Source organism: Ipomoea triloba, chromosome 1, assembly GCF_003576645.1.
Source record: "Ipomoea triloba cultivar NCNSP0323 chromosome 1, ASM357664v1".
NCBI lineage: Eukaryota > Viridiplantae > Streptophyta > Magnoliopsida > Solanales > Convolvulaceae > Ipomoea > Ipomoea triloba.
In genome coordinates, this window is record NC_044916.1 from 27,572,321 (window position 1) to 27,598,072 (window position 25,752).

At 35.3% G+C, this 25,752-nt stretch overlaps 3 protein-coding genes and 1 non-coding gene across 4 annotated transcripts; 1 reads left to right on the top strand and 3 right to left on the bottom strand.

Moving 5' to 3' along the window:
• Positions 1 to 5,962: 5,962 nt before the first annotated feature.
• Positions 5,963 to 6,096, bottom strand: LOC116002562. Its single transcript, XR_004094508.1, has one exon. It is a non-coding gene; the product is annotated as a U6atac minor spliceosomal RNA (small nuclear RNA).
• Positions 6,097 to 7,048: 952 nt separating this feature from the next.
• LOC116017633 (zinc finger protein-like 1 homolog) lies at positions 7,049 to 10,860 on the bottom strand. Its single transcript, XM_031258254.1, has 9 exons — positions 10,632 to 10,860; positions 10,057 to 10,137; positions 9,846 to 9,966; positions 9,650 to 9,744; positions 9,000 to 9,071; positions 8,568 to 8,840; positions 8,317 to 8,425; positions 7,905 to 8,076; positions 7,049 to 7,438 (listed from the first exon to the last, which is right to left on the bottom strand). Exons 1-9 carry the CDS (start codon positions 10,653 to 10,655, stop codon positions 7,357 to 7,359), a joined length of 1,029 nt encoding a protein of 342 aa, XP_031114114.1. The 5' UTR covers positions 10,656 to 10,860; the 3' UTR covers positions 7,049 to 7,356.
• Positions 10,861 to 17,515: 6,655 nt separating this feature from the next.
• LOC116024783 (mitotic checkpoint protein BUB3.1-like) lies at positions 17,516 to 20,920 on the top strand. The gene is made up of 9 exons (XM_031265781.1): positions 17,516 to 17,847; positions 17,972 to 18,102; positions 18,569 to 18,648; positions 19,034 to 19,300; positions 19,710 to 19,785; positions 20,082 to 20,162; positions 20,284 to 20,362; positions 20,442 to 20,542; positions 20,670 to 20,920. The coding sequence occupies exons 1-9, from the start codon at positions 17,731 to 17,733 to the stop codon at positions 20,755 to 20,757; spliced, it is 1,020 nt and encodes a 339-aa protein (XP_031121641.1). The 5' UTR covers positions 17,516 to 17,730; the 3' UTR covers positions 20,758 to 20,920.
• Positions 20,921 to 21,005: 85 nt separating this feature from the next.
• On the bottom strand, positions 21,006 to 25,347 carry LOC116024774 (ATP-dependent Clp protease proteolytic subunit-related protein 1, chloroplastic). The gene is made up of 9 exons (XM_031265771.1): positions 25,023 to 25,347; positions 24,390 to 24,505; positions 23,595 to 23,795; positions 23,387 to 23,491; positions 23,155 to 23,217; positions 22,045 to 22,156; positions 21,707 to 21,768; positions 21,430 to 21,612; positions 21,006 to 21,343 (listed from the first exon to the last, which is right to left on the bottom strand). Exons 1-9 carry the CDS (start codon positions 25,276 to 25,278, stop codon positions 21,254 to 21,256), a joined length of 1,188 nt encoding a protein of 395 aa, XP_031121631.1. The 5' UTR covers positions 25,279 to 25,347; the 3' UTR covers positions 21,006 to 21,253.
• Positions 25,348 to 25,752: the final 405 nt, after the last annotated feature.

The following is a 25,752-nucleotide window of genomic DNA, read 5'->3' on the forward strand; positions in this document are numbered from 1 at the left end:
TCAGTGTTATAAAATTCCAACTAGACACCGATCGGCGCCTAGGCACTGGCTGGTTGCCTACCGTATCACCATAATAAGTCTGCCTAGACTTTCTAAGCACCGACTTAGCCTCCTAAGCAACGACTAGGCTCGATTAGCTATTGTTTCTCTCTTTTTTAAATGGGTTATTTCACTCAAAACAACATCGTTTTAAGCGAAATAACCCTAAATTGTTCAAACTCTATATGTTTTTTAGGTTAATATTTAATATTTGAGTATTAACTATAAAAGTATTAAATAGTTTATACTTATCAAGTCTTAAAAAATTAAAATAATTTAAAGAAACTAAAAAAAATACACGGGCGCGGGTCGCCTAGGCACCGATTAATCGCCCCCTAGGCGCTACGCGGCCCCCGAGCGCCCAATATGCTATGGATCCTGTGAGAACACTTTCATATGAGAGAAATAATAACCAATCTCAGCTTTACATCTGTAAAAATTTGACGGATTTGATCATATTAAAAAAAAAAAAAAAACGTGGTGACAGTTTCGTAATTATCATTAACTCCACTGTGCAAACTTTAACACCAGATATACAATAATCTTTAACAACTAAATATGCAAACCTAGTAAATTCTATAAAATTAATGAAAAAGTTAAAATTTAATTATAAACTGTAAATGTTAGACCTTAAGCAGTAAAAAGTGAACCACGGGACCAAATAAAATAAAATAACTCAGTCATAAAACTTTAAAATCGAAACCATAATTGCAATGTACTTTCTCATTTTTACAAGTGCAAACGTTTAATACTAAATATGCAAAATGTTAACACTAAATGTGTAAAACGTTAATACTAAATAACATATTTTACTGTTCGCGTTTGCAAAATAAAGTTGGTGATAATTACAAAACTGCCACTGCATTTTTTTTTTTTAAATCTAGTATGGTGTGTTCAATTTTTTTTCAAATGTAAGGTTGTGATTAGTTCTTAGTTTTCTTCTACGGAATATATATATATAAGAAGAGTCAATAAAGTTAGTCTTCTAATGAGAACTAAAAAATATTGATTTAATTGTTTGTTGAAAATTGAAATGAATGTATGGTTCATATAATTTGATTTTAGTATTTGATAGGGAATATAACCCGGGTATACCGCCTTACGGGTACTATACGTATGCCTAGCGTATTGTGCGGTATCTAGCCCTATAAAAGGGCCCTAGCCCTTCAAGTTAAGGACTTTTGCCTCTCTTCACTCTCTCTCTAAACAAACACAAGAAGCTATCCTCTATATTCTCTCTACTAGTTTGAAGAACAAGGAATAAAAGAGATGATTTGGCTTAAATTTTCCCATCTACATTTTATACTTTACATATTTTGTTGTACACTTAGATGCATGGAGGATTAATCCTTATCAATATTTTTTTTTGTTTTAGGTTTGAACCTCATCCCAATGACATAATTGTTAAACATATACTATGAATACGTTAGAATGTATTATTAAAAAAATACAATATAAAATTTAACATAAACTTTGGTTAAATAATTAGCCCGACTAAATACATAGCATTCAAAGTTGAGCATCAAAGATTATAAATAAGGAACCTTGAAAATTATTTTGTTGCATTATATTGTTTTACAAAACAAATGTATGGTAAGTTTTTTATTTTTTTTTGTTTAATTAATCTTCTTTCGATTATTTAAAACAAGACTCAATATTTCAATTATGCTTTTAAAGAAATTTGTAAGTTAATTTTTTACTATATCATTATAACAAAGGCCATGTTTGGTAAATAATCAGCCTATCAGCCAATTTTGGCTTATTTGATCACTATTAGTTGTTTGGTTAATAAGCTTTTTGTAACTCTAAACTACTAAAATTCAAAAGGCTACTCAAAGTAGCATTTTCAATTAGCTTTTTGAGAAAAAAAAAATTATACCAAATAGCTATCAACTAACAGCCAACCCAATCAGCCAACTTTTTACTATCATCTAATGTTATTAACAAATCATACCTTCTAACCCAAACAGCCAACCCAATCAGCCAACAGTCATTTACCAACCAGGGCCAATATCTATTATTGTAACTATATATTTTGAATTATTTATTATCAGAATAGCCTTATTATATGAGGTAGGGGACTCTAGACTAACTATTCCCCTTGATTGTTGCCAGGGCCGGATTTTAGGACGTGTAAGATGCGCCCCCGCACAGGGTCCCAAATTTTTGGACCCCTGGTCCAATTCTGCCTTAATGGTTAGTATATGTATTTGTGATTATATTGGCCCAAAATTAAATTTTTTGCATTTTTCTCTTTGTAATTTTTCTTCAATTCGCAATTTATTTATATTTTGATAGAGGCTCACTTATTTACCGGCACAAGGCCACGCAAATAAATAAATAAAAAAAAAACCGGCCCTGCTCATTGCGGAGAAGAATGTTGGTAAGAACAAAATGTATTAACAAACAATACAATAGGCGTTTGTTGTCGAAAATGTTATTTGGTAGCTATTATATTGTGCGAGGAAAAGTAGAAAAGTGGAATTGAAGTCACATTATTGAATTATTTGTGAAGAAAGTTTTAGGTATGGTAGGCATGTGAGGTCATATCATGTTGATTAGAGAAGGAAACATCCTGGAAGCATCATATTTTGTTAGTTTGGGTTATCGTGTGTGTGTGTGTATATATATATATAGTTTGGTTATTCTGCAAGGAAGGATAGATAGATCAGATCGGAGTGGAAGAGCATTGAATTAACATACAGATCGATCGATCGAGTTGAAATGGCTAACGTGATAATGGTGGTTTTTGAGGGAGTAGGGCATTGCGTTTCCGCGCTTTGGGATCTCCAAGAAATGCGCTTTTCAGCCATTTTCGACGACTTCACCTACTTCGCCATCTGCGTAATCATGGCTGCCGTTTCATGCTATATGGCACTCAGACAAGCCTGAAACCAATTCAAACCTCAAGCTGCACCAGCCACATCAACTATTTAATTTTCTATGGCCGGAAAAATGATAGATAGATGTATTTTATTGAGTATAATTTTCTTTATCGTGTACAAATTTTATTGGGTGTAAAAGAAAATGAATAAATAAAATAAGAGTTCACTATTCTATAGATTAATTAGAACACGACACCTCAACAGAAAATAGATAAATGGAGTAGAAAGTTAGAGTAGACATAGTATTACTTTTTTGATAAAAAGTGGATATGATGAGGGTTCGATTCTTACCAAAGATATGAGAAGTTATTGAGCATTTATCTCACGATGAAAGAGAAAAACTAAAAAAATTCTTGCTTGGTACGCGTTCAACATGTACACCAAGCACGTCCAATTGGATGCGTAAATAACCATTTTTTCATTTTTCTTTTTGACACCCTTATTTCCTTCTCTTTTTCTCCATGTGACAAAATTTCTACAAAATCTTTAGCAGTTAAAAGATGCTCTTATATGTCACCTGATATTTTGTATTTGAAAAGATATTTGTAATGTTTGAAAATATTGAGAAGATTGAAAGGTTGAAATACAATGCGGATGGGGATATATATGATTCGTTTTAGCGGAAATATCGTTGGAGCATGTTGCGTAAAACGAGTGGTCTACCGTCTACGTCTGTTTCCGCTCACATCGCAATCAAATAACGGAGATGATTTATGACATGTGGGAGTTGTCTGCCCTTAATCCAAAAGGAAAATACTTACTAAGTGTTTGGTTGGGAGGAGAGAATTAGGGGAAAAGAATTGTAATTCTGTAAAATTGTAATTTAATGAATAAAGTAAGAATTAAAATTAAAGTGTTTGGTTGGGAGGAGAGAATTAGGGGAAAAGAATTGTAATTCTGTAAAATTGTAATTTAATAAATAAAGTAAGAATTAAAATTACAGTGTTTGGTATGCAATAATAAGAGTATAAGGAATTAAAATGTAAGAAGCGACAAAATGACTAAAATGTCTTTAGGTTTTAGTAGTAGTAATAATAATAATAATTCTTTCAAATTTATATTTAAAAAAAAAAAAAAAAAGACAAAGGGTATGGAGTAGGGACAAATTTGTCTTTACACCAACAAAATTTTCCTTCCTCACCACCAAATTGCAATTCATGAGGGTACCCCATTAATAATTCATCATTTGGAGGGAATTGCAATTCCCTCCAACCAAACAATGTAGTTTGATAATTCATTGAATTGAAATTCAATGTCCCTCAAACTACACTCAACCAAACAAGCCAGTGTTATTGTTATTGTTTGGTTGACATGTTTTTAGAACACCACTATGAGTTTTTATTATCCCCTTAATTGCAAAAATAATTCTCTAATAACACGTTTGGTTCACGGAATGAATTTTAAGAGAATAGGAATACCATTCCATAAGAAATGTAATAGGTAAGGAATATAATAGGAATTGTATTCCAGCGTTTGGTTCGCTGAAACAATAGACTTGGGAATTGTATTCCAGCGTTTGGTTGGTTAAAGGAATAGAAATGGAATATATATTTAAAAGACATAAATGCCCTTGTACAAAATTATTATTATTATTATTATTATTATTATTATTATTATTATTATTATTATTATGCATCAATTTACCATCATTTCATAATCAACCGGTAATCGATATATCATAAAAACATTTATTAATATTCAGAAGAATAATAACATAAGTTTTTTAAACAAAATACTCAAAACAATTTGCAATGGCGGATGCAACTGTGACACCACGCCGTAGTCGCATCAGTTTATATATATATATATATATATATATATATATATATATATATAATTTGTAAAAAAATATAAAGAGAAGGTCAGAACAATACCTCGAAGAAGAATCAATTTGCAATGGCGGATGTGAGATGCTTGTGCTGACAGAGAGAAAGATCTTGTGATGCGATGATAGAGAGAATAGTGAGCGTAAAAAATTTAGTTTTAAAAAAGGGCAAAAAAGAAAATTAAATAAAATTCATATTCCTGAAAGGTCAATAATAGGCTAATACCAAGGGTGCTAGTAATAGTTATTACCCTCCTAAAAGGAATAGACCATTCCAGGAATATTGTTCCTGGGAATACAATTACTTACCAAACAACGGAATAGGCTATTATTGGGAATGCTATGTCATTCCCGACCTATTCTGTGAACCAAACAGCCCGTAATAGAATAAGGGTTTCACTCCCTTCCTTCTCAGACGCTTCCCAACTATTAATAATCATTCACATTCCACCATACTGGCTACTACTAAACATGCAAAAATACTTTCACCAAAGGTCATTACCATTATTAAGTATTTGATACACACTCAGTTTTCGATTCCCATGTGCGAACCAAACACACCCTTAGTGTACACTTATTTATACTCACAATTTTAATTTACTTCCTCTTACAAGTTATTGATGTATATGTTTTCCTGTAGACTCATATGAGAATAACTCATTCTTGTGGGTCACATCAAGAAGTAGAATTTGGGAGTATGCATAGTAGAACTCGATCTAAAAATAAAAGTATAAGATCAAATAGATAGAACATGAATTTTTTATCAAGAAGTTACAAGTTTGACTATTATCAGCCCTTTATTGGTTGAGCTTATTGCATAATTTCTTTTAATGCAATTTACCTTTTCTATGTGAGAGTTTATCATATATACACTTTTAGATAATAATTGTGATTTTTTCCCCTCATTATATATGTGTGTGAATTGTAGTGTACTGTGCCTCGGTGCCCCAATGCCTCAATGGATCTTAGAAAGTAAATTTTGAGTAATATAAGGGATAGGAATTGCACTGATAATGAAGTCTGTTTATGAATTTGAAGTTTTTTTTTTTTTGTGTTTGCATTTTTTTTTTAGATGTAATGCACTAATAAAGTATGTTTGATCTTTTATTGTGTTGATAGATTATGAATTTAATATTATGTATTAAATTTAAATTTTATTTGTGATATGTTTTTTTTTCATATATATTTTTTTTAAAAATCGTGGTATTAATGTTAAAAGCTTTGAGGTAGGTTATAGATCTATCGAAGTGAGTTGCCTAAACTGATGTGTTTGCTAATAAGGAAAAGCCCAAGGCTATTCCCGTCCTTGTTAGGGAGATGTCAACCATCTCTCTTTTCTACAAACACACTTTTTGAATTTTTTTTGTTCATATTGATGTTTTGCATGTCATTATATTATGATCAATTGTCTTAATTTTTTTATTTTTAAAATATTTATTCCCATTATAAGGTCATACATAACCAAATATTACATTTATTCCCATTATAGGGTCATACATAACCAAATATCAATATTAATAATCATGTTGATGGACTTAATTAACCCGGGGTGTCCGAATTAATAAATCCAATAAATAAAAGAAGAATAAATAGAGGTGATTGTAGAGAATCAATAAATAATAACACAATGATTTAAGTGGATGGAAACCAAAGCAGTAAAAACCACAGGTCGTTGTAGTACATGTACAAAGGTATAGTAGCCATGGCCATGGGAAAGATAGAGAAGAATATGTAGAAGAGAGGTTATTTGTAGAAGAGAATGAGTCTGAGACTGAATATGAGCCTAGCCCCCTAGCCTGGGCTCCTTATGTTACTCTTGTGCTCCTTATGTTACTCTTGTGCAGTTGTAACTTCCCGTAGTGGGACTGAATATGAGCCTGGCCCCCTAGCCTGGGCTCCTTATGTTACTCTTGTGCAGTTGTAACTTCTCGTAGTCTTTCCTACTTTCTTGCTGGACTTCTTCTTTTTTGACTATTATTATTATTATTATTATTTAATAATAATAATAATAATAATATGGCATAATATATTATTCCATCACATGTGATAACGTTAATTAAGGTTCCTTCTATAATAACAATTCCTTAAGATATTGTTTGACTTGTTAAAAATTCAATATAAGTGTTTAGTTAATAAGTTTTTTGTAATTCCAAAATCCTAAATTTCAAAAGGCTACTCAAAGTAACCTTTTCAATTAGCCTTTTAAAAAAAGAAATTATACCAAACAACTATCAACGAACAGCTAATTTATCAAACACTTTTCTACAATCAGTTAATATTATCAATTAATTATACCTTCTAACCCAATCAACTATCAGCCATTTATATTTGAATCAACAAGATAGAAAGCAGTTTTCCTTTTTAACTGATACTTCTCAACTCAAGGTTAAAGCAACCAAAACTAGGAATGGGCAGCATAATAATCACAGCTACATGTATTCTCTGTAAGACTGTAACTGACAGACAACCAAGCATTGCAAGTTGCACATTCCCATACAAAACTAGTCCTGAAAATTCCAATTGACCCAAAATGGGAGGAGAAAAATGTTGCTACTTTGATCTTAAGGCGGTACACCATCAATCAAGCTGCAACATGAGTATTGAACATTACTGCTGCTCTTCATCAGGCAGCTCCTCCAGACCACGTGCAAGTCTATAATACAAGATACCCATCGTTGCCATGCAAGCCCTGCATGCAAGAACACGGTTTTAGAATATAATAAACAACCCTTGCAATGCTTAGAACAACTCTGCCTTTCACTTCTACGTTTTGTTTGTCCCTAAATAGATTTCCAACTACTAGTTCAAAAAGAGAGCAATAATTGACTGTATAAGTTCTTAGAGTCAGCTACCCTCAGAAAAATCTGAGGCAAATATCCAAATCCAGAAATTGTAGATTTTCGAATGCAAGTGTTTTCACTTATCTAAAAGGAGAGTATTTAATCTGGAGTATTTCAGTATTTTGTTCCCATCTGCTAGAAATGAACATTGGCATTGATTTAACCACTCACAGGTACACTAATAGATAGAGATTAAGCTTGGTTCCAACATACTGTCCCCTTTTCCTCTAATTTCTTTAAGTGAAGAATAAGATTCATTCTACTAAAGTCTAAAGCACAGATTAACAAGCCAAGAAAAGATGCATAAGGCATTACATGATGGCTATAACAAGGAGGATTTTTCTTGGATCCATCCTTGAAGATTTATGATGGCGTGTGCCATCTGCATTTGGTGTCTCTTTCCGTGGTGGTGCTGTCACAGGTAGTGTTGGTAATGCACTTGACCAAAAGGGCAGCAAAGATCTAAGGAACTTGTGTCGGAGTGTACCTGTAGATAAACAACACCAGTTTTACTTTGCGGGAATCTTACAGAGTACAAATCACAATGTAGCTAGCATGTTTTCTTAGCTATGATCTTTGTCATATGGGCAAAAGCTAACCTAGGAAAGCAGAAATGAGAAAGCTTGATGCATAAATAGCTTCCATTATCTATCCTCTGAATCAAAGCCCCTATTTTATGAATGGACACACAAAAAAAATGCCCACACTAAAGAAGACATGCTCTCACCCCTTCTAGTGTACTTTTTCCGGTTCCCATCTTCATCATCAGCATAATATGAAATTTCAGAATTTTGTCTTTCTACTTGTATTGCGCTCTTTCGTGTGGTAGCCCCTGGCTGGGAGGAGTGGCACCAAGAAGTGGATGTAAGAAAAATAAAATACCTCCTATGCATAATTTGAAGTTTATTTGTATGCTTTGTGCAAGTTTAAGTGCTCTACAGTTGTATACATGTAAAAATAGCAGTAGTATTTGCTTACAGCAGGAGGACTCGAGCTTTTAGTAAAATTGGCCTCATGATTGGAATGAGCTGAAGCTGAGTTTAGTCCATCTATTTCAACAATATCAATGGCTGAAGGTTTTGCAGAACCTGTTGTAGGGACAGCTGTATATCCTTCAAAATCTTTTCCAGGAGATCCAGCTTCAGAAACATGCTTCAATGGATCTGAAGCAAAAGCAGGTGGGGGACTTTGAGAATCTGTTGGCGGCAATAAAACAGGATGATTTCCAAACAAATTCTTCTCCATTCCAGTCTGGACCACATTAAAATTAATTACAAAAAAACTCGCAAGCCAGAATATAATAAAGGCAAGAAGTCAATATTAAGCATTATTAGCAAATAAGAAATACCGGAGTACAATAAATGTGCAAAGAAAGTTTCTAAAGCAGTTTTTATAACAAAGTAAATTTACCTGCATTATTGCTTCTTTCAGTTTTAAATGAAGATGAGACCCTGAATCTTTGAAATGTTTAGGAGGCCATATCTACATCAATAAGCAAATCTCTCAGACATTAAAGGCAATTAAGCGGGAAAAGAAGAATATGTAGTTTGGTTTCTATTAACCCCCTCCCTCACCCCCCAAAAAAATGCTTACACACATATTTAAAAACCAGAAGTCATGCTATTAATAAACTCTTATTGTGCTTCATATCAAAGTTCACACTCTTTCTCCATTATATGATAGCTACTGTAGCTCCATGGCTGAATTTTGAAGCCCTATGTTCTGAATAGGGGCATACATGTAGCCATTATTTCAAATCCTTTCGTATATGCAGTTATATCATTATGGAAGACAGTATTAATTCACATTAGAGTGATGGCCAAGATGATTATCTTAGTGATTCAGGCTAATTTACTAAGTGAATAAATGAGAAATAGAGTTTATTACTCCAGCTCAAAGCAATTAAATTTAGCAACTTCTTACACTTCCTGATTCTCCAAAGTTACAAGTTTCTATATACCAGTTACTGGCAGTGCTTTGAAATTCACTCTTTCCACTGCAACTGGAGTACTGTATTCAAAATATTAAAAAATTGCTTAGCTTCTGTAAGTAAAACTTACTGAAGTTGAACAGGCTGGACAGACGTACCCAGCTGGAGCAGTTTGTGGTGGGAATCCTTTAATATGTGAAACCAAGCAATTCGTATGCATGACATCTACAAAAAAGCAATTAACAAATGTAAGATGCTCTATATAAGGAATGTGCAAAACCACATGCAAATTTTGCAGGTGAAATTGCATTGGTATGAATACATACGCAAGCAGCCCAATCGAGTAGTTTGAGTATCTGTTGCCTCTTCAAGCACAGCATGGCAGAAACAGCAATCTGGAGGCCAATCATACTCTCCATCTATGACCCATTCTGAATAAGTGCGCACCTAAAATGATTAATTTTTTTAAATTCCAATAAGAACATGGGAAATAAGAAGTCTCCAAAGTTTAAGATGGCAATGAATTCCAAAGCATACCACACATATTTGATGCTCGGGAAGGCATATGCATTCTCCACAAACTGGAACCTTGTGTACGAAACAGTACAACTTAGTTGCCTGAAATTCACCAGATCACCATTCAGTGATTTAATAAAGCCACCATAATCAACAAACTCAAACTGCTATACTATACTCAATTATCAACCTCAATAGACATGAAACAGAAACACTAGCTCTACATCACTTAGTTGAAGTTTTAAAGTTTTGGCTATCATAATTGATCAAGTGGAAATCAACATACAGTAAGCACTAAAGTTAAAACAATTTATTTTTGGTCTTCTAATGCGTTTAATAACATCATTGATCAACTCAGCAAAACCAGCTAGACGCAGAACTGCAGCCGAGATTCATCAACATTAATTTGAACCAGTAATAATAATTCAAAATGAGATTAACGAATACTCTGCAGATTGTAAATTACTGACTCGACTAGATCTCATTTTTACAACATAAATGATTTGTAAACAAGCAGAGCCACCATTCCCTCTACAGCTTAAGATGAGTGCGTGCGTGCGCGCGCGCGTATAACGAGAGAATTATTAAGCGGTTACCTTCCGGCATCTACAGACCACCATTGCATGTGCTGAATTGGAGCAGTATATGAAATCGAGATCGGGATATTACAGTTGTGATCTCTTCTAGGGTTTTAGGCTTTTAGCTGAGAAAATTTGGAATTTCGCAAATCAAACACGAATTCTCGACATGATTCTGTGTTTGCAGATCCATTCCCGACTTCCAGTGTTTCAGAGTCACGGCGACAGATTTCATTTCCTATCAAAGTCCACCTGGAACTGAGGTGTCTCAGGTCCCAACATCAACACTGGGCCAATCCATTGGGCCAACTGCCTGGACCTCAAATCTTATATACGGAGTACATCAAAGATAACAATTTCCATAATGCACTATGGACCCTGATTCAATACATAAAATTTCAGTCGTTATACAGTGGACCATGGTCCACGACTCACAAAATGACGCCGTTTCAGTAAGCAGGAGAAACGGCTGACGTAAATCGTAACGGAGCTCCGTAACTAATACTACAGTTCATCTCAAAAGATACTGCCTCACATTTGTTTTGATATTATCGAATGAAACTATAGTTATATCGAAATATAACTGTAGTTATGTTGAAATGTAACTGCAGTGTATATAAACTAATATTGAATAACAGTTTCACATTTTTGAGTTTTATATTATCGAATGAAATTGTAGTTATATCGAAATGTAACTGTAGTTGTGTTGAAATGTAACTGCAGTGTATATAAACTGATACTGAATAACAGTTTCACATTTTTAAGTGTATATTGTCCGATGAAACTGTAATTATATTGAAATGATATTGTAGTTGTATTGAAATGAAACTGCAGTATATTATAAAAGAAATTGTAGTTGTGTTGAAAGGAAACTGAATAACAGGATCACATATTTGAGTGTATAATATCGAATGAAACTACAGTTATATCGAAAAGAAACTGCAGTTGTAATGAAATGTAATTGCAGTGTATATAAACTGAAAGTGAATGGCGCAAAACAGAGACTATTCCAGCCGTCTGTTTTCATTAATCAAAACGGCGTCGTTTTGATGCATGGTCGACCACGGTCCACAGTAAAATTTGCGATAAAATTTGGCTTCATAATGTACATAATTCATTTTCATAATACACAGAACTCATGTTCATAATACACATACACATAAATACAATATAATAAACATGAATTAAACACTTAATATAATACACATAATTCATGTTCATAATGCACAAAATTCATATTCATAATAAACATACACATAAACACGGTATAATGAATATTAATTAAACACTTAACATACACTACTACATAAAACACTTTTAACGTCGGTTATTATCTACATTCAACGTCGATTTTTTTGCGACGTAGTTCTGGCCAACGTAGTAAATAAATGAAACAACGTCGGTTTTTTAAAACCGACGTCATATGTCATTTTTTTTATTAAAAAATTAAGATACGACGTCGATTTTTTTTTTTTTAACCGGGCCAATGAGCTTCTCTTTGCTCTTTGGGTATGTGGGTTTGAACAAACTGGAGTGAGTTCATGTGTTCATGGAGTCGCTGGGTGGAAGAAGAAGGAGATGAAGAACGTGATTTTGTATCTTTTTTTATTTCTTTAATTTAATGTTTTTTAAATTATGATTATGTGGCAGCCAAGTACCCAATCTAAAGCTTATGTGGCGAGCCACATAAGCATTTACCGGTTTTTACCACAGAGGTAACCGGGGGTAATGGGGTGGGATGACTCAAAATCGCAAGTTCATGTGTTCAATTGAACTTTTAAAAAGTTCATGGACCTAATAGACTTTTCGCGAAATATTTAGGGGCTATTTGCACATTTTCCTTTCATCTTGCAATATCGTAACTTTTATATAGTGGTATCTTTTTTATTTTTATTTTTATTTTTTAGAATTATAAAATTCATTGGTATTACATGTATATCCGCACATAATCTATTAACTACATGTTTAAAAAATCAATACCTTAACTCCATAATAAAAACTTGCTAATTTTTAACCAACTATTTCTTAAAATTATACTATAGTCATGATTACATGTCAAAAACTAATTCAAAATTGTACTTTTAAATTTAAATATAAACTGGATACTGCCACATAATTGTAGTAATAATCAAGGAATATGATTACGAAGCCAATACAACAAATTTAGAAGATAAAATATACAATATTATAAGTTTATAAACTCAATAGTGGGGCGTTTGGTTCAAGTTATACAAAAAGTTTATAAACTCAATAGTGGGGCGTTTGGTTCAAGTTATACAAAATAACTAAGGTTATACTCGATTTCGTCTTATTCCTAATATTGAGCTATTACATAACTACTTTCTCAACCTATTAAAGCACAAGAATCAGTATTGTCTCCACTGAGAGGCGAACCCACCACCGAGAGGCAAACCCACTACCGAATCAGTATTGCCTCCACTGAGACTCGAACCCACCACCTCCCATATAAAGGGAAGGGTTTGATGTCACTGGACCACAAGGTCCTTGGCAAGTATTAACATACTTAGTTTATGAACTTTAACTTTAAATTTATTTAGTTATCACTCACATATTATGATAATGGATAAGATTAATATATGAGATGATTATCTTATGCAACATGTAACTTAAAATTACAAGTAATAGTAAGTTAAAATGATCAATTGTATCATGTTTAAAGGTGTTTTTGGAATTTTTTTCAATGGTCTAGTTGTATTTTCTTTTTGGAATTAATTCCATTTTTTGTCATAGATTTAAAGGTGACGTTCCAATTTTAGTCCTTTTTTTTTTCAAAACATCCTATATTAGTCCTAGTTTTATTGTGACATGACCATTTTTTGTCATCCGTTAATAAAACCGTTAACCTACCGTCAACTATTAAGATATTTTTGTCTCTTTATATAAAATAAATATTTTTTTATTAGTATTAAAATCCCTAATTCCCATTAATTATTAATCAAATAATTCCACAGCAGTCTTCCGCAAAATATTAATAATAATAATTAATAATTATTTGAGTGCTGCGGAATTAGTTGATTAATAATTAATGGAAATTAGGGATTTCATAATACTAATAAAAAAAATTATTTATTTTATATAAAAAGATAAAAATATCATGATAGTTAACGGTAGGTTAACGGTTTTATTAACGGAGGACCAAAAATTGTCATGCCACAATAAAACTAGGACTAATATAGGATGTTTTGAAAAAAAAGGACTAAAAGTGGAACGTCACCTATAAAACTAGGACCAAAAATGGAATTAACTCTTTTTTTTGGAATAGTTTGACAATTTATTTGATTATTATCTATTGTTTTTACAAGGAGTTAATTTCACCAGAAGTCTCTTGTCTTTGGTGACAATTTTAAATTTAGTCTCAGACTATCGTTTTTGACATTTAATATCCCAGATTATTATTTTTGGACACTTTTAGTTCTTTTGAAGACTTTTTTCGATTTTTAGTAAGGGCATTTTTGTCTTTTCATATTTTTCTGGTTTCAATCGGTTTTATTGGTTTAGGACTTTAGGTAACATTTAATTTTTAGTAGCCATATTTTTCAACAGATTTTTAGCACTGTTGCAAAAATCGGCCGCCTAGGCGCTAGGCGCCCCTACGCCAAGGCGAATTGCTCCTTAGGTGGCTGCCTAGTGCCTAACTCGGGCGACTATGTCGAGTTGACGGCCAACTTAGCTAAATTCGACCGAGTAAAGGAAGCTCTGAAATGGATTAAATCGCGGGGGGTGATGGAGGTCTCTGTCCAATCTGATTGTCTTAATTTGATCCTAGTGTTGGTAGGAGAACGGTAGTTAGATCTTACTTTTTTTTTTTTTTATGGTGGATGGAGGATAAAATCCTGGATCTTTAGCTGACCCTAACAACATGTGACGCTCCTAAGAGACCAAGTTCGTCCTCGCGCAGAATCCTCTCGATCTCCCATGGTGGCTCAGAAAACCAATCAACCGCTCCCGTCTGATTGCGAGCGCCCTTAGCTAAAGTGTCTGCTGCTTTGTTTTGCTCCCTGGGAATATGTCTAAGGTTCACTTCCCAGTTTCTGCACTTCAAGTCTTTGCACAGGTCGGTGAGGTTTCCAGTAGGTCCATCACATCCTTGACTTCCATTAATGAGTTTTGCTGCTGTAGCGCAGTCCGTTTCCAGCTCCACTTTTCGGTAGCCTCGATCCCATGTTTCCTCTAGCCCGATAAGAATTCCCCACAACTCAGCTTCCAGCGGTGTGCACAAGCCCACGGTCTTGGAGAAAGCTCCTAAGAACGCCGCTTCAGAGTTTCGGAAAATTCCTCCACACGTAGCGTGATTAAACTTGTTCACACAGCCGTCCGTATTGATTTTAGTCCAGCCCTCCTCCGGTGGTTGCCATGGTTGGTTTCTCCTTGTTTCTCTTTGCTGCCTTTGTCAAAGGTCCCTCTCCTCGTTCCATTGCTGCCTCTATTTCCTTGAATTGGGTCTGCAGCCACGCAACTTTGTCCTTCACATCTTTTTCCTCTCCGTTAAACACTAGGCTATTTCGCCATTTCCATATCCACCAAGCTGTGATTGCGAACCTCGCGCTCCTTTGTCTACGTCTCTGCCCACCGTCGGCTCCTGCCAAATTAGTGGTTAGCCAGTTTTCGAAAACCATGGAATTGAGCATACCTGAATTCTCTACAATGTTGATGCCTTTCCACACCGCCTCCGCAGCCTGGCATCTTCGAATGGTGTGCTCTACGTTCTCGCTCTCTGCACTGCAGATGGCACATCGTTCATCCGACGTGAAACCTCGTTTCTTTCTCTCCGCATTACACATGATCCTTCCATGCTTAACCAACCAAAGGAAAGATCGTATTCTATTCGGTACCCTTAATCTCCAAATGTCCATCCATCCTTCAGTAATCTCATTGCTCTGCTGGTTCGAGATCATTCCATATGCCGATTTGGTGGAGAAGGCATTGTCGTTAGTATTTCCCCATCCTAGGGTGTCCTCCTTGTCAGCGTTTCTCAGAAGTGCTCTAGCGGCTATTTCATTCCTTTTGTTAGGGTCCAGTGCCACGTCTATCTTTTCCAAGTCCCACGTGCCCCTTGCATTCCACAGATCAGCCACTCGCAGGTTCTCGTCATTCCTTTTGAGCGGTCCGATTAAGTGTTCACGAAGGGGTCCTTTGCCTATCCAGCGATCATTCCAGAAGGAGGTGCCCCGTCCGTTTCTAACAATCTTTGTTACTCCATTCTCCAGCACTTGAGCAGCTTCGCAGATCTCTTTCCAAACGTTGGAATTGTTCCGTTTTCTCTTTATGTTCTCGACGTATGCCCCTGTCTTCATGTATTTGCAAGTAATGACGCGAGCCCAGGTACTTGTTTTTTCCTTTAGAACCCGCCACCCTAGCTTGGTAAGGAGCGCCCTATTCATGTTGCGCATAGACTTGATCCCAAGCCCTCCTGCTTCTTTAGGAGCCGTTACCGTATTCCAGTTCACCAGACTTACTTTCCCCTTCGTTCCATCGCCTCCCCATAGGAAGCTACGTACACTCTTGTTAATGGCGTCACAGACGCCCTTCGGGAGGAGCATAGTTTGCATTGAGTAAGATGGAATAGCATTAAGCACTGACTGGACTAAGACTTGCCTCCCTGCCAGGCTTAGGAATCGAGTCTTCCATCCTTCTAGTCGGCTCTGCACCCTGTCCATTATGGATTTGCAATGATCCTTCGTCACTCTTCCATGGAGGGATGGGACTCCGAGGTATCTTCCCAGATCTGTGGTCGATATTAGATTTTAGTTTATTAATTTTCTGCCCCGAAGACTTATAGAATTCTTCCAGGCATTCCATTATGACATGGATCTGTTCCTCCTCCGCTTCCGCGAATAGGACCATGTCGTCTGCGAAGAAGAGGTGGGAGATGGTGGGTCCGTTTTTAGATGCTTTGATCCCTTTCCATCTACCTTGAGACACTGCTTTGGAAATTATGTGACCAAGGCGCTCGATACACAGAACGAACAAGAACGGCGAGATAGAATCACCCTGTCGTACTCCTCGTTCGGATCTAAACTTATCAAGATTTCTCCCTTCCCATAAAATCGACATGGTAGCGGTTTCTACGCAGTGCATGATGTTTCTAATCCAGTTGTGGTTGAAACCACACTCCTTGAGCGTGGAGCGTATAAACCTCCAGTCCAGCCTATCATAGGCTTTTTCTAAGTCGATCTTCAAGACCATGTATCCCTTTCGACCTTTGTCAGTCCTGATGGAATGCAGAATTTCTTGGTAGATTACGATATTGTCCGTAATCTGCCTATTTGCGACGAAGCTGCTCTGGTTCGGGCACACGAGGTCCGACATTATGAGCTTGATTCTATTTGTCATGACTTTGGTAACCAGTTTGTATGCGACGTTGCATAAGCTTATGGGTCGTAGTTGAGCGATTTTCTCCGGATTCTCCACTTTTGGTATAAGAACCAGGTTAGTCTCATTAAGGTCTTCCGGTAGTTTGCCTTCTGCGAAAAACCGTTCGACCAGCTTATGCATGCAATCACCTGTTATGTTCCAATATTTCTGGTAGAACATTGCATGGAAGCCGTCCGGTCCCGGCGCCTTGAGGGGAGCCATAGCCGTTACAGCTTCTTTAACCTCCTCTTTGGTTACTCCCGGCGCCTTCAGTTAGATCTTACTTTGACTCTATTATTTACGATTATAGAGCTATCTGCAATCTGTTTTTAGCTTGTATTTTTCAGTACATTCCTAAATCAGTGAACCGAGCGGCTCATATTTTGGCTAAAACGATTGGTTCTCACGCTGGTCGTATGAATTGGGAGGATGTCCCTCCTCATTTTCTTCTTGATTTAATCTAATATATCCATTTGGTTGGCTTTCTATTTTACGCATTTTATGACGCTTTTACGATTCAAAATAGATCAAAGTAATCAAACAACCGAATTCAATTTGTCATTTCAAAAATCCATTCCCACCTGGCACGCGAACAACCCGCTCTCATTCAAACACGGTCTTCACAGACTTCACTCTATCCGAACAAAACCCTAGCGCTCTCTCTCTCTCTCTCTCTCTCTCTCTCTCTCTCTCTCTCTGTCCTTCTGAAGAGCTTTAGAGCTGACCGGAGCTCTGAGGAATAATGACGGCGGCACCACTCCCGACAGGACGTGAGCTGTCGAATCCTCCGAATGACGGCATATCCAACCTTCGCTTCTCCAACCACAGCGATCAGCTCCTCGTGTCTTCCTGGGATAAGGTGAGTCTTTCTGTCGTGTGTTTTCTTTTGTCCCAAGCTCGTTTTGGTTACAATTGTTGGCAGTTTATTGGATTTGGTTTTCGAGGTTGTAGATCCTACTTTAAACATTTTGCTTTTCTATTAGACTGTTCGATTGTACGATGCTAGCGCCAATGCTCTGAGAGGAACATTCGTTCACGGAGGCGCGGTGCTTGACTGTTGTTTCCATGACGATTCTTCAGGCTTCAGTGCCAGTACTGATAATACTGTTAGAAGGTGCATATTGGAGCCTTTTTTTAAACTTTCAAGTTTCTTCCATTTTGAGGAGAATTTGATACTCTGATTCCTTATAAGCACTGTAGAGTTACCAAACCTTGGTGAATCCAATGGTACTTAATTCAGATTAATGTATCCAGTAATACAATAATGAGAAATATCCTTGAATGGTAGACATTTGAGTTTATTGATTAGGAGTAGTTATTGGTTTCAAGTGGTGCTCAACAGTGCAGTAATTTCATTATAAAATATTAAAATCTTAAAAATCTTATTTGTAAGGAATTAGGATTCTTCCTTAAAGATGGGAACTTGTATAAAGTAGAACTTGTGAAATATACCAGTATGGCATTATGTAATAGTTCCTTGATGCATAATGAAGTTCTTCTGACTTGAGTAGATCTTATGTCAATACATAAACATGTCTAAATGTTTCCCTTACTAGAAAGTGTTACTCTTGATTTTCCAGGCTTGTATTCAATTATGGAAGGGATGATATTTTGGGGAGGCATGATGCACCTGTTCGCTGTGTTGAATACTCATACACTGGTAATTGTAGTCTGCAGATGCTAGGAATTAGTACTGTATAATTCTCAATATTCCACCTTTTTATTTATTTATTTTTTTAATTTATATTTTGGTTTTCTTGTTATTAAATGTTAAAAATACTAATCCATATAAAATATTAAAATATGTGCTTTAAGAGGTTCTGGAGATTAAAAGAGAATTATGTGGATAACAGAAATATACAACAAAACATATAATCAATTTTATGGTTTTAACTGCGGTGATAAAGTCAGTACTCAGTTCATGAACTCTTGTGCTCTTATCAATCTTAAATGATTAGGTAAATCTAGTGTTACACTCTTACCTATTTATATTACTCATTCAAGTTGACTTAGAAAAGAAAAACGCGTGTTTTTGTCATGTATAGGACAAGTGATCACTGGTAGTTGGGATAAAACCTTGAAGTGCTGGGATCCTAGAGGTGCTAGTGGACAGGAGCGCACTCTTGTTGGGACTTACGCACAACCAGAGCGTGTTTACTCTCTGTCTCTTGTTGGCAACCGTTTAGTAGTGGCAACTGCTGGGAGGCATGTTAATGTATATGATCTGAGAAATATGTCTCAACCTGAGCAACGGAGGGAGTCATCGCTGAAATACCAAACAAGATGTGTGCGTTGTTATCCTAATGGAACGGGTACACTTCTGAATCTTCAATCTCTATATTTTAAGGGCTGTTATTGGCTCTGCTTGATTGCAAGCTTTTAGTTCACACTTCACAGTATACACATTTTTTGTGTAATTATAACTCACTTTCAGAATGATAATTAAGGTTTGGTTTTGGAGATGATATACCGTTTTACTATGGTTTCTCATAAATCCATAGACATATATGAGTTTTTTTTTTGGGTGCTATTCATTCTTGAGTTGAGCATGTAGCATAGGCTAACAACTATAAAGGAATATAGCTTAGGTATTGAACATCTGCTCAAAACTTTGTCCAGTTTTACATTTTACTGATTTTAGTTGTATGTTAGTGGAATTGGTGCTTCTGAGTTATTCTTATGTTGTGTGTGTTTGCATTTAATTGGACATGTAATTTGCAGGTTATGCTCTTAGTTCTGTTGAAGGTCGCGTTGCCATGGAATTTTTTGATCTGTCTGAGGCTGGTCAATCCAAAAAGTATTGCTATTCTTTACCAAAAACCTGCAACAGCACTTTCCACTTGATTAAAACATGAATGCTTTTGAGGATTTTTCATCAAACACAGGCTGAACCTTTTTCCTGAAGTTTTCTTCATAGTGCCAGCCAGCCTTTGCTGGTTAATTAGTCTACAGTATATGTACTTCCTATTTTTGTAGAACTCATTTCTCCAATCTATATTTAGTAGAGTGATAGCTATAAGAAGTTGCAAATAAAAAGTAGATTCATCTTAGTGGCCAATAGTTGTTTACATAGTTTTTAATTTTAATGTGCAGATATGCATTCAAATGTCATCGAAAATCTGAAGCTGGAAGGGATGTTGTCTACCCTGTTAATGCCATTGCATTTCACCCAATGTAAGTGTTTGGTTCCATGTACTCATGGTTTTCTGGGTAGAATCATAAAATTAACCTGATTCAAAACTTTCTGTGGCTCCTTATTATACTTAAAGATTTGCTTTGCAAAATTATTCTGCAGCTATGGTACTTTTGCTACTGGGGGTTGTGACGGTTATGTTAATGTTTGGGATGGAAACAACAAAAAGAGGTTATATCAGGTAATTATATCGAATTCTTAAGAATACGCAGACACAGTGATTCCTCTTACTGATTTTCTTAATTGTACTTAACCTGCAGTATTCCAAATACCCTGCAAGCGTTGCAGCCTTGTCATTCAGCAGAGATGGCAGACTGTTGGCTGTGGCCGCAAGTTATACATTTGAGGAGGGAGATAAACTGTAAGTGGTGTAATTAATGAGCGTATCCACATATGCAACAATATAATATGTATATTTCATTTTTTTTTTGAGAACATGTATATTTCATATTTGTAGCAGTTTATTGACTGTATTTGTGTTCTTGCAGACATGAACCAGATGCCATATTTGTCAGAAGTGTGAATGAAGTTGAAGTGAAGCCAAAGCCTAAAGTGTTGCCCAATGCTGCTACTTAGACGAGAGTTGTAATGGCTTAATTTATTGTAACTGTCAATATAATTTTGTTATAAAGTAGAAAAATTTATAAAATGTAAGATTGGCTGTTTAAATATGTACTTGAGGGCATAATATACTTAATGGCAGATGAACTGAACTTGCAGCTTTGGTTTGGTTTACAAATGCTTGTTTGAACTAAAACTTTTAAACTAATAAACTTCAAAGTCAGCTTTTTATGTTAGCATTTTAAGATTTTAAACATCAACCGTCAGAGAACACATAGTTAATAGTTTTCACAATAGCAAAGCAAAGTAGCTGGGCATCAATTCACAATACTTTTTTAAAGTACAATCTTGTATAAGTATCAGGGCACTACTTAAACTTGTGAACTGGTGATTACAGAAATTTTAATACAGTACAATTGAAAGTGCCTGCCTCTACACCAGATACTTGAAAGACCATATTTCAAAGGTAACCAGAAGTTTTCATTCTTCAAATTTGGACACCGTGAGTTACCTACCTAAACCCAGAGCCAGCAGCCGCTTGTGCGCCTGATCCAGCTGCTCTCCTCATTGCTCTTGATTGGGCAAGCATGCCTTCGTAATCCTGATGGTTGTTATTGTTCTCACTTTTAGCAACAAAGAAGGATAAATATATTGACAATGTTATGAAGAATGAGATGGCAAAATTACCCGTTTCTCAAATATAGAATCTTTTGGATCAATAATCTTGTCTGCAATGCCATAGTCAATGGCCTCTTGTACTGTGAAATATGCAGGACGTTGAATATCTCTCTCAATTTCTTCCTTTGGTTTACCAATCCCTTTGGACAATAGCTCGAGGTAATAGTCTTTGTTTGCTTCAAGCTCTTTTGCCTGTAGGATTCAATGTAACTCAAATATCTTTTGCCAAAAACACAGATGCACACATTGGGTGTAGTGTAGTTTATTCAGTGGGAGAGAGGATGACCTTAATCCACATTTCAGTCACAGGTCCACTTGATTTGTAAACATCAGGTAGATATAATTTTGCTGCATTGCACGATACAAAGTCAAAATCAAGGGAAGACAAGCAAACAGCAAATCAATTCATCTCGCCAGTATAACTGCATAATGTCGGTTAGATAGGCAGTACAAAGAAGATAACTATTTAAGAAGTAACCAAATAAATTATCAAATCCACAATGTAACACGTTACAGGCTAACTATTTATTTTGCTTTAATGATCACACTACACCCCCCATACTACATTCAAAGATCTTTATCATAACAGACGACATTATAGAAAATGCAGAAAAGTAGTCTTACTGGATGCACTTGCTTGTAAAGCTCGGAAGCCTTTCTTCCCAAGTGACAGAAGCATTCCTGCCTGACCATATGCCTTACCAACATTCACTGTACAAACATCTGGTTTGCTTAACTGAGCCAGTGTAAACAAGAAAAAATTATTAGGTTACAAGGAGATGAACCAGCTGAAAAAAAAATAACTGACACAGTAGCGGTATAGTTTCTAATTTCATAACCATTATAGTACACCCAAGGGAAAACCCATATTAGGGGAATAGGGGCGCTGAGGCTCCCTTTTATTTATTTATTTATTATTTATTATTTTTTATTTTTATAAATCAAAATTGTAATTATCATTGAAGGAAGTATACAATTATAATTACCTAGCTATAGGTACAATAATAGATAGAAAAACCTATATAGTTGACAAAAATAATGAAATATTCATACAAAAGTGCCACGCCTATTATTGTAATCCATTCATCCCATTTTATGACATGCATGGATAACGAGGCATGACTCGAATTATTTACAATTTAATTTTCTGTAATATTTAATTTAATATTAGTAGATAAAATTTATATATTTTAAAAACTATATTATTAGTTCTATTAAACACAAATAGCCAATTTAAAAATTGCATGAAATTGTTTAAGAAAATAAGTGAAGAAAGAAGAGTTGGATTAACCAACAAATAATAGATAGGACTTATAAAATGAGAAAGATGGAGTAATTATAGTGGTGAAGTCCATCAAGAATAATACTTCCTTCCAAAAAACAAAATATTACTAAATTGAATACAATAACACAACTATTAAATTATACCAATTCATTCCAAATTCTATTTAATTTAAAATGTTAAATATCTAATATTCCTAAATTGAATACAACTATTTGTGTCTATATTTATTTGATTTTGGCCTTGTCCAATTTATTTTAATTATTTTGGAGTTGACCAATTGGTTGTAATTTTTTTTTGGGCTTACTATTAGATTGAATTAGTTAATTTACATTTTAAAAAATTTCTGGAGGGCCGAGGCCCCCACCCGAGTGCACCTTTTTACAATTGTGGGTAGTGCAATTACAAGCTATATCAGATTCAAGTATATTAGTATAACGCTAGATACTCACACGCATGGCATCAGCAATGGCATATGCATCTGTTTCAGAACCAACCAACTCCTTCTTCTCATTCTGTGCAAAAATGTGGTGTAAGAAAACAGCACCATGTACCCGCTCAAAAGAAAAAATAGGTATGCAAATTGCGTCTCAAACTTTTAATGTTCCCTATATTATGATACACACAGAACCACCCGGTTTTTCATGAGTTTAATGAAAACATGAATGACAAATTAATACTAACCTGGGTGCCATGTGAATTTATGTAGAGATATATAGGCTTTGTAGGATTATCATAATCCAACCACAAAAATTGAGCAACAAGAAGCTCACTAACCGCTGGTACAATCTGTTATAGCAAATGGAAAGACAGGGAGAATTTAGAATAACAAAATTTAATACCATAAGAGTGGTTTAAAGAATTAAAGGCAAGATTTATAGAGGTACAGAACTGGCATGCCCAGATACACAATTCGAGCATCTAGAAGCAAAGAAGGCAAATCAGGAGGAGCAGATCTAGGCCTTCCACCATATCCCCTTGCCCCTCCATAATACATGCTGTAGGACATTTTTGAAGGACGCTTTCCATTCATGCTTGACATAGTCCACATCCCACCATTGTTCAGATAATTGTGTCTTGATGATATGCTTTCCTGTGAAATCACACTACACAGATAAGGACCTTTTGACAGTTAAGTAAAGGCCTGGAGACAACTCTTAGCAAGGATTTGGTTTAAACATAGGTATTGGAATTGGAATAAAAAAAATAAGGAATGAGAATGGATTTTATCAAAAGTAGCCAGTTTGTTTGGATATGAACTACCAATGTAATTGGAATTAAAGTAAAAAAAAAAAATCTATAATAACAATAATAGTTTACTTAAATTAATATTACTCCATTTGACAATTAAACAATTTAAAATTCATAGTAATAATAATAAAAGAAAAGAAAATAATGTGTTGAGGAAAGAAATTGGAATGAAACCCATGGTTGGAGGGGTAACAAGAAAACCCATTCTTTCCTTTCTTCACTCCCTGTTCTTGGAATCCAAAAATTCTTACCGAGCATCTCAATCATTTCATTTCCACTCTTGGGCTTGAAAGTAGCAAGCCAAGCATCCCCAATTCATTCAAATGAAATATCAAATATTCACCACATCAATTGTTTATAATTCTATTTGTCAGCACCATATTAGATTGATAATTCTATTTGTCAGAACCACATTAGATTGGAAAACAAAACGAACCTCAGTGACACTTTCAGATTGCCTATGCACATGGCTATCTTCTTTCAGGAACAAATCCATCTGTGATGGAGTAAGGCCATAGAGAGTCTGAGGCACATTTTTATAGTTTTCCATCACTACAAAGAAAATAAATAAATAAATAGGGATAGCAGAATAAATTTTAGCAATGGTTACTGAAATGACCAGTAACACATAACAATAAATAGTGTAACAGAGACACAGCTGGAAAGTCAGATTCATTCCAGGAAAGAGAACAAGCCTCTCAGATAAAAAGCTAAGATACTATTTCATCATTTCTTCAATGAATTGCCAAGAAAATGACAAATGGAAAACTTACAATAACACATATACTTTACTAGATAATTTGCAGCTTAGTTATCAAGAAAAAGAGATAGAAAAGTAGAACAAAAATCTGAACTCCTTATACGGTTCCCATTGCTCAACGACTAGGTCCAACTATTACTGAAATAACAAACAGAAAACACCTAACAATTGCTCACATCAAATAAATCAAAACAAAAATCCAAGAAATTGCTAATAAATAATACCGAGTAGCAGATGAGATGGATGATAAATTTCTAAAATATTAACAAAAATAAGTACACCAAATAACAAAGGGTTAAAGAGACTGACACCCTTCTTTGAGATTCTCCTCTCGGAATTGTTTAGGTATGTGGTCGAGAGACTTAGAAGAAGCTACGGGAGACCTGTAGGGACATCCTCCTCTCACACCGTTTTTTGCTCTAGGGCTGGGACCAGAAGGTGCGAATATGAGGTTTTGGGAGGAGAGAAAAGTGGATTTGTGGAGGCTTATAGAAGAACATAAGTCGCGGTTGTTCCCGGCGGTGGCCGGACCAGGAAGCCGAGATAGAAGCAGAGAAGAAGACATGGAGTGCAGACACAGAGCGGAGGTTGCTTCCAGAGTTAAACTGATGGGTGCCTGCGATTTCTGTAAAGATTATTGACAGGGACGAAATGTAAACAGGCCAGATCGGGTCTTGTACAAATTACTAATTAGATAGATAGTAAATTTATGACCCATTTTATTCACAGTCCAATATTAAATGGGCCTTCAAGAAGGCCTAATAAAAAAATACAATCCAACACCGTTAATATCAATTGAGTTTATTTTTATTATTTTTTGGGAAAAGGGTTAAATAAGCTCTTAAACATTTCGTGAAAAGTTAATTAGACCTCTAAACAATTAAAAAGTGCAATTAAGTCCTTTAACATGTTAAATTGACAAAGAAATCCAAAAATTGGTAATTGCAGGTCATTTACTATTTCGGTGAAAATCCGGCAATTGACGGCGGTTACCGTCGGGTATCGGTCGCTGGATTTTCATCGAAATAGTAAATGACCT

Excerpts from the sequence above, each read along its gene's own strand:
- LOC116017633 (XM_031258254.1), bottom strand. The coding sequence starts at position 10,655 with ATGGTGGTCTGTAGATGCCGGAAG. Across the intron at positions 10,138-10,631 it reads TGGTCTGTAGATGCCGGAAG|GCAACTAAGTTGTACTGTTT; the intron begins GTAACCGCTTAA and ends GGTGAATTTCAG. Across the intron at positions 9,745-9,845 it reads TACTCGATTGGGCTGCTTGC|ATGTCATGCATACGAATTGC; the intron begins GTATGTATTCAT and ends GCTTTTTTGTAG.
- LOC116024783 (XM_031265781.1), top strand. The coding sequence starts at position 17,731 with ATGACGGCGGCACCACTCCCGACAGGACGTGAGCTGTCGAATCCTCCG. Across the intron at positions 17,848-17,971 it reads TCGTGTCTTCCTGGGATAAG|ACTGTTCGATTGTACGATGC; the intron begins GTGAGTCTTTCT and ends CTTTTCTATTAG. Across the intron at positions 19,786-20,081 it reads GAGGCTGGTCAATCCAAAAA|ATATGCATTCAAATGTCATC; the intron begins GTATTGCTATTC and ends TTTAATGTGCAG.
- LOC116024774 (XM_031265771.1), bottom strand. The coding sequence starts at position 25,278 with ATGTCTTCTTCTCTGCTTCTATCTCGGCTTCCTGGTCCGGCCACCGCC. Across the intron at positions 21,769-22,044 it reads TTTACAAGCAAGTGCATCCA|CAAAATTATATCTACCTGAT; the intron begins GTAAGACTACTT and ends CGTGCAATGCAG. Across the intron at positions 21,344-21,429 it reads ATTCTATATTTGAGAAACGG|GATTACGAAGGCATGCTTGC; the intron begins GTAATTTTGCCA and ends AACAACCATCAG.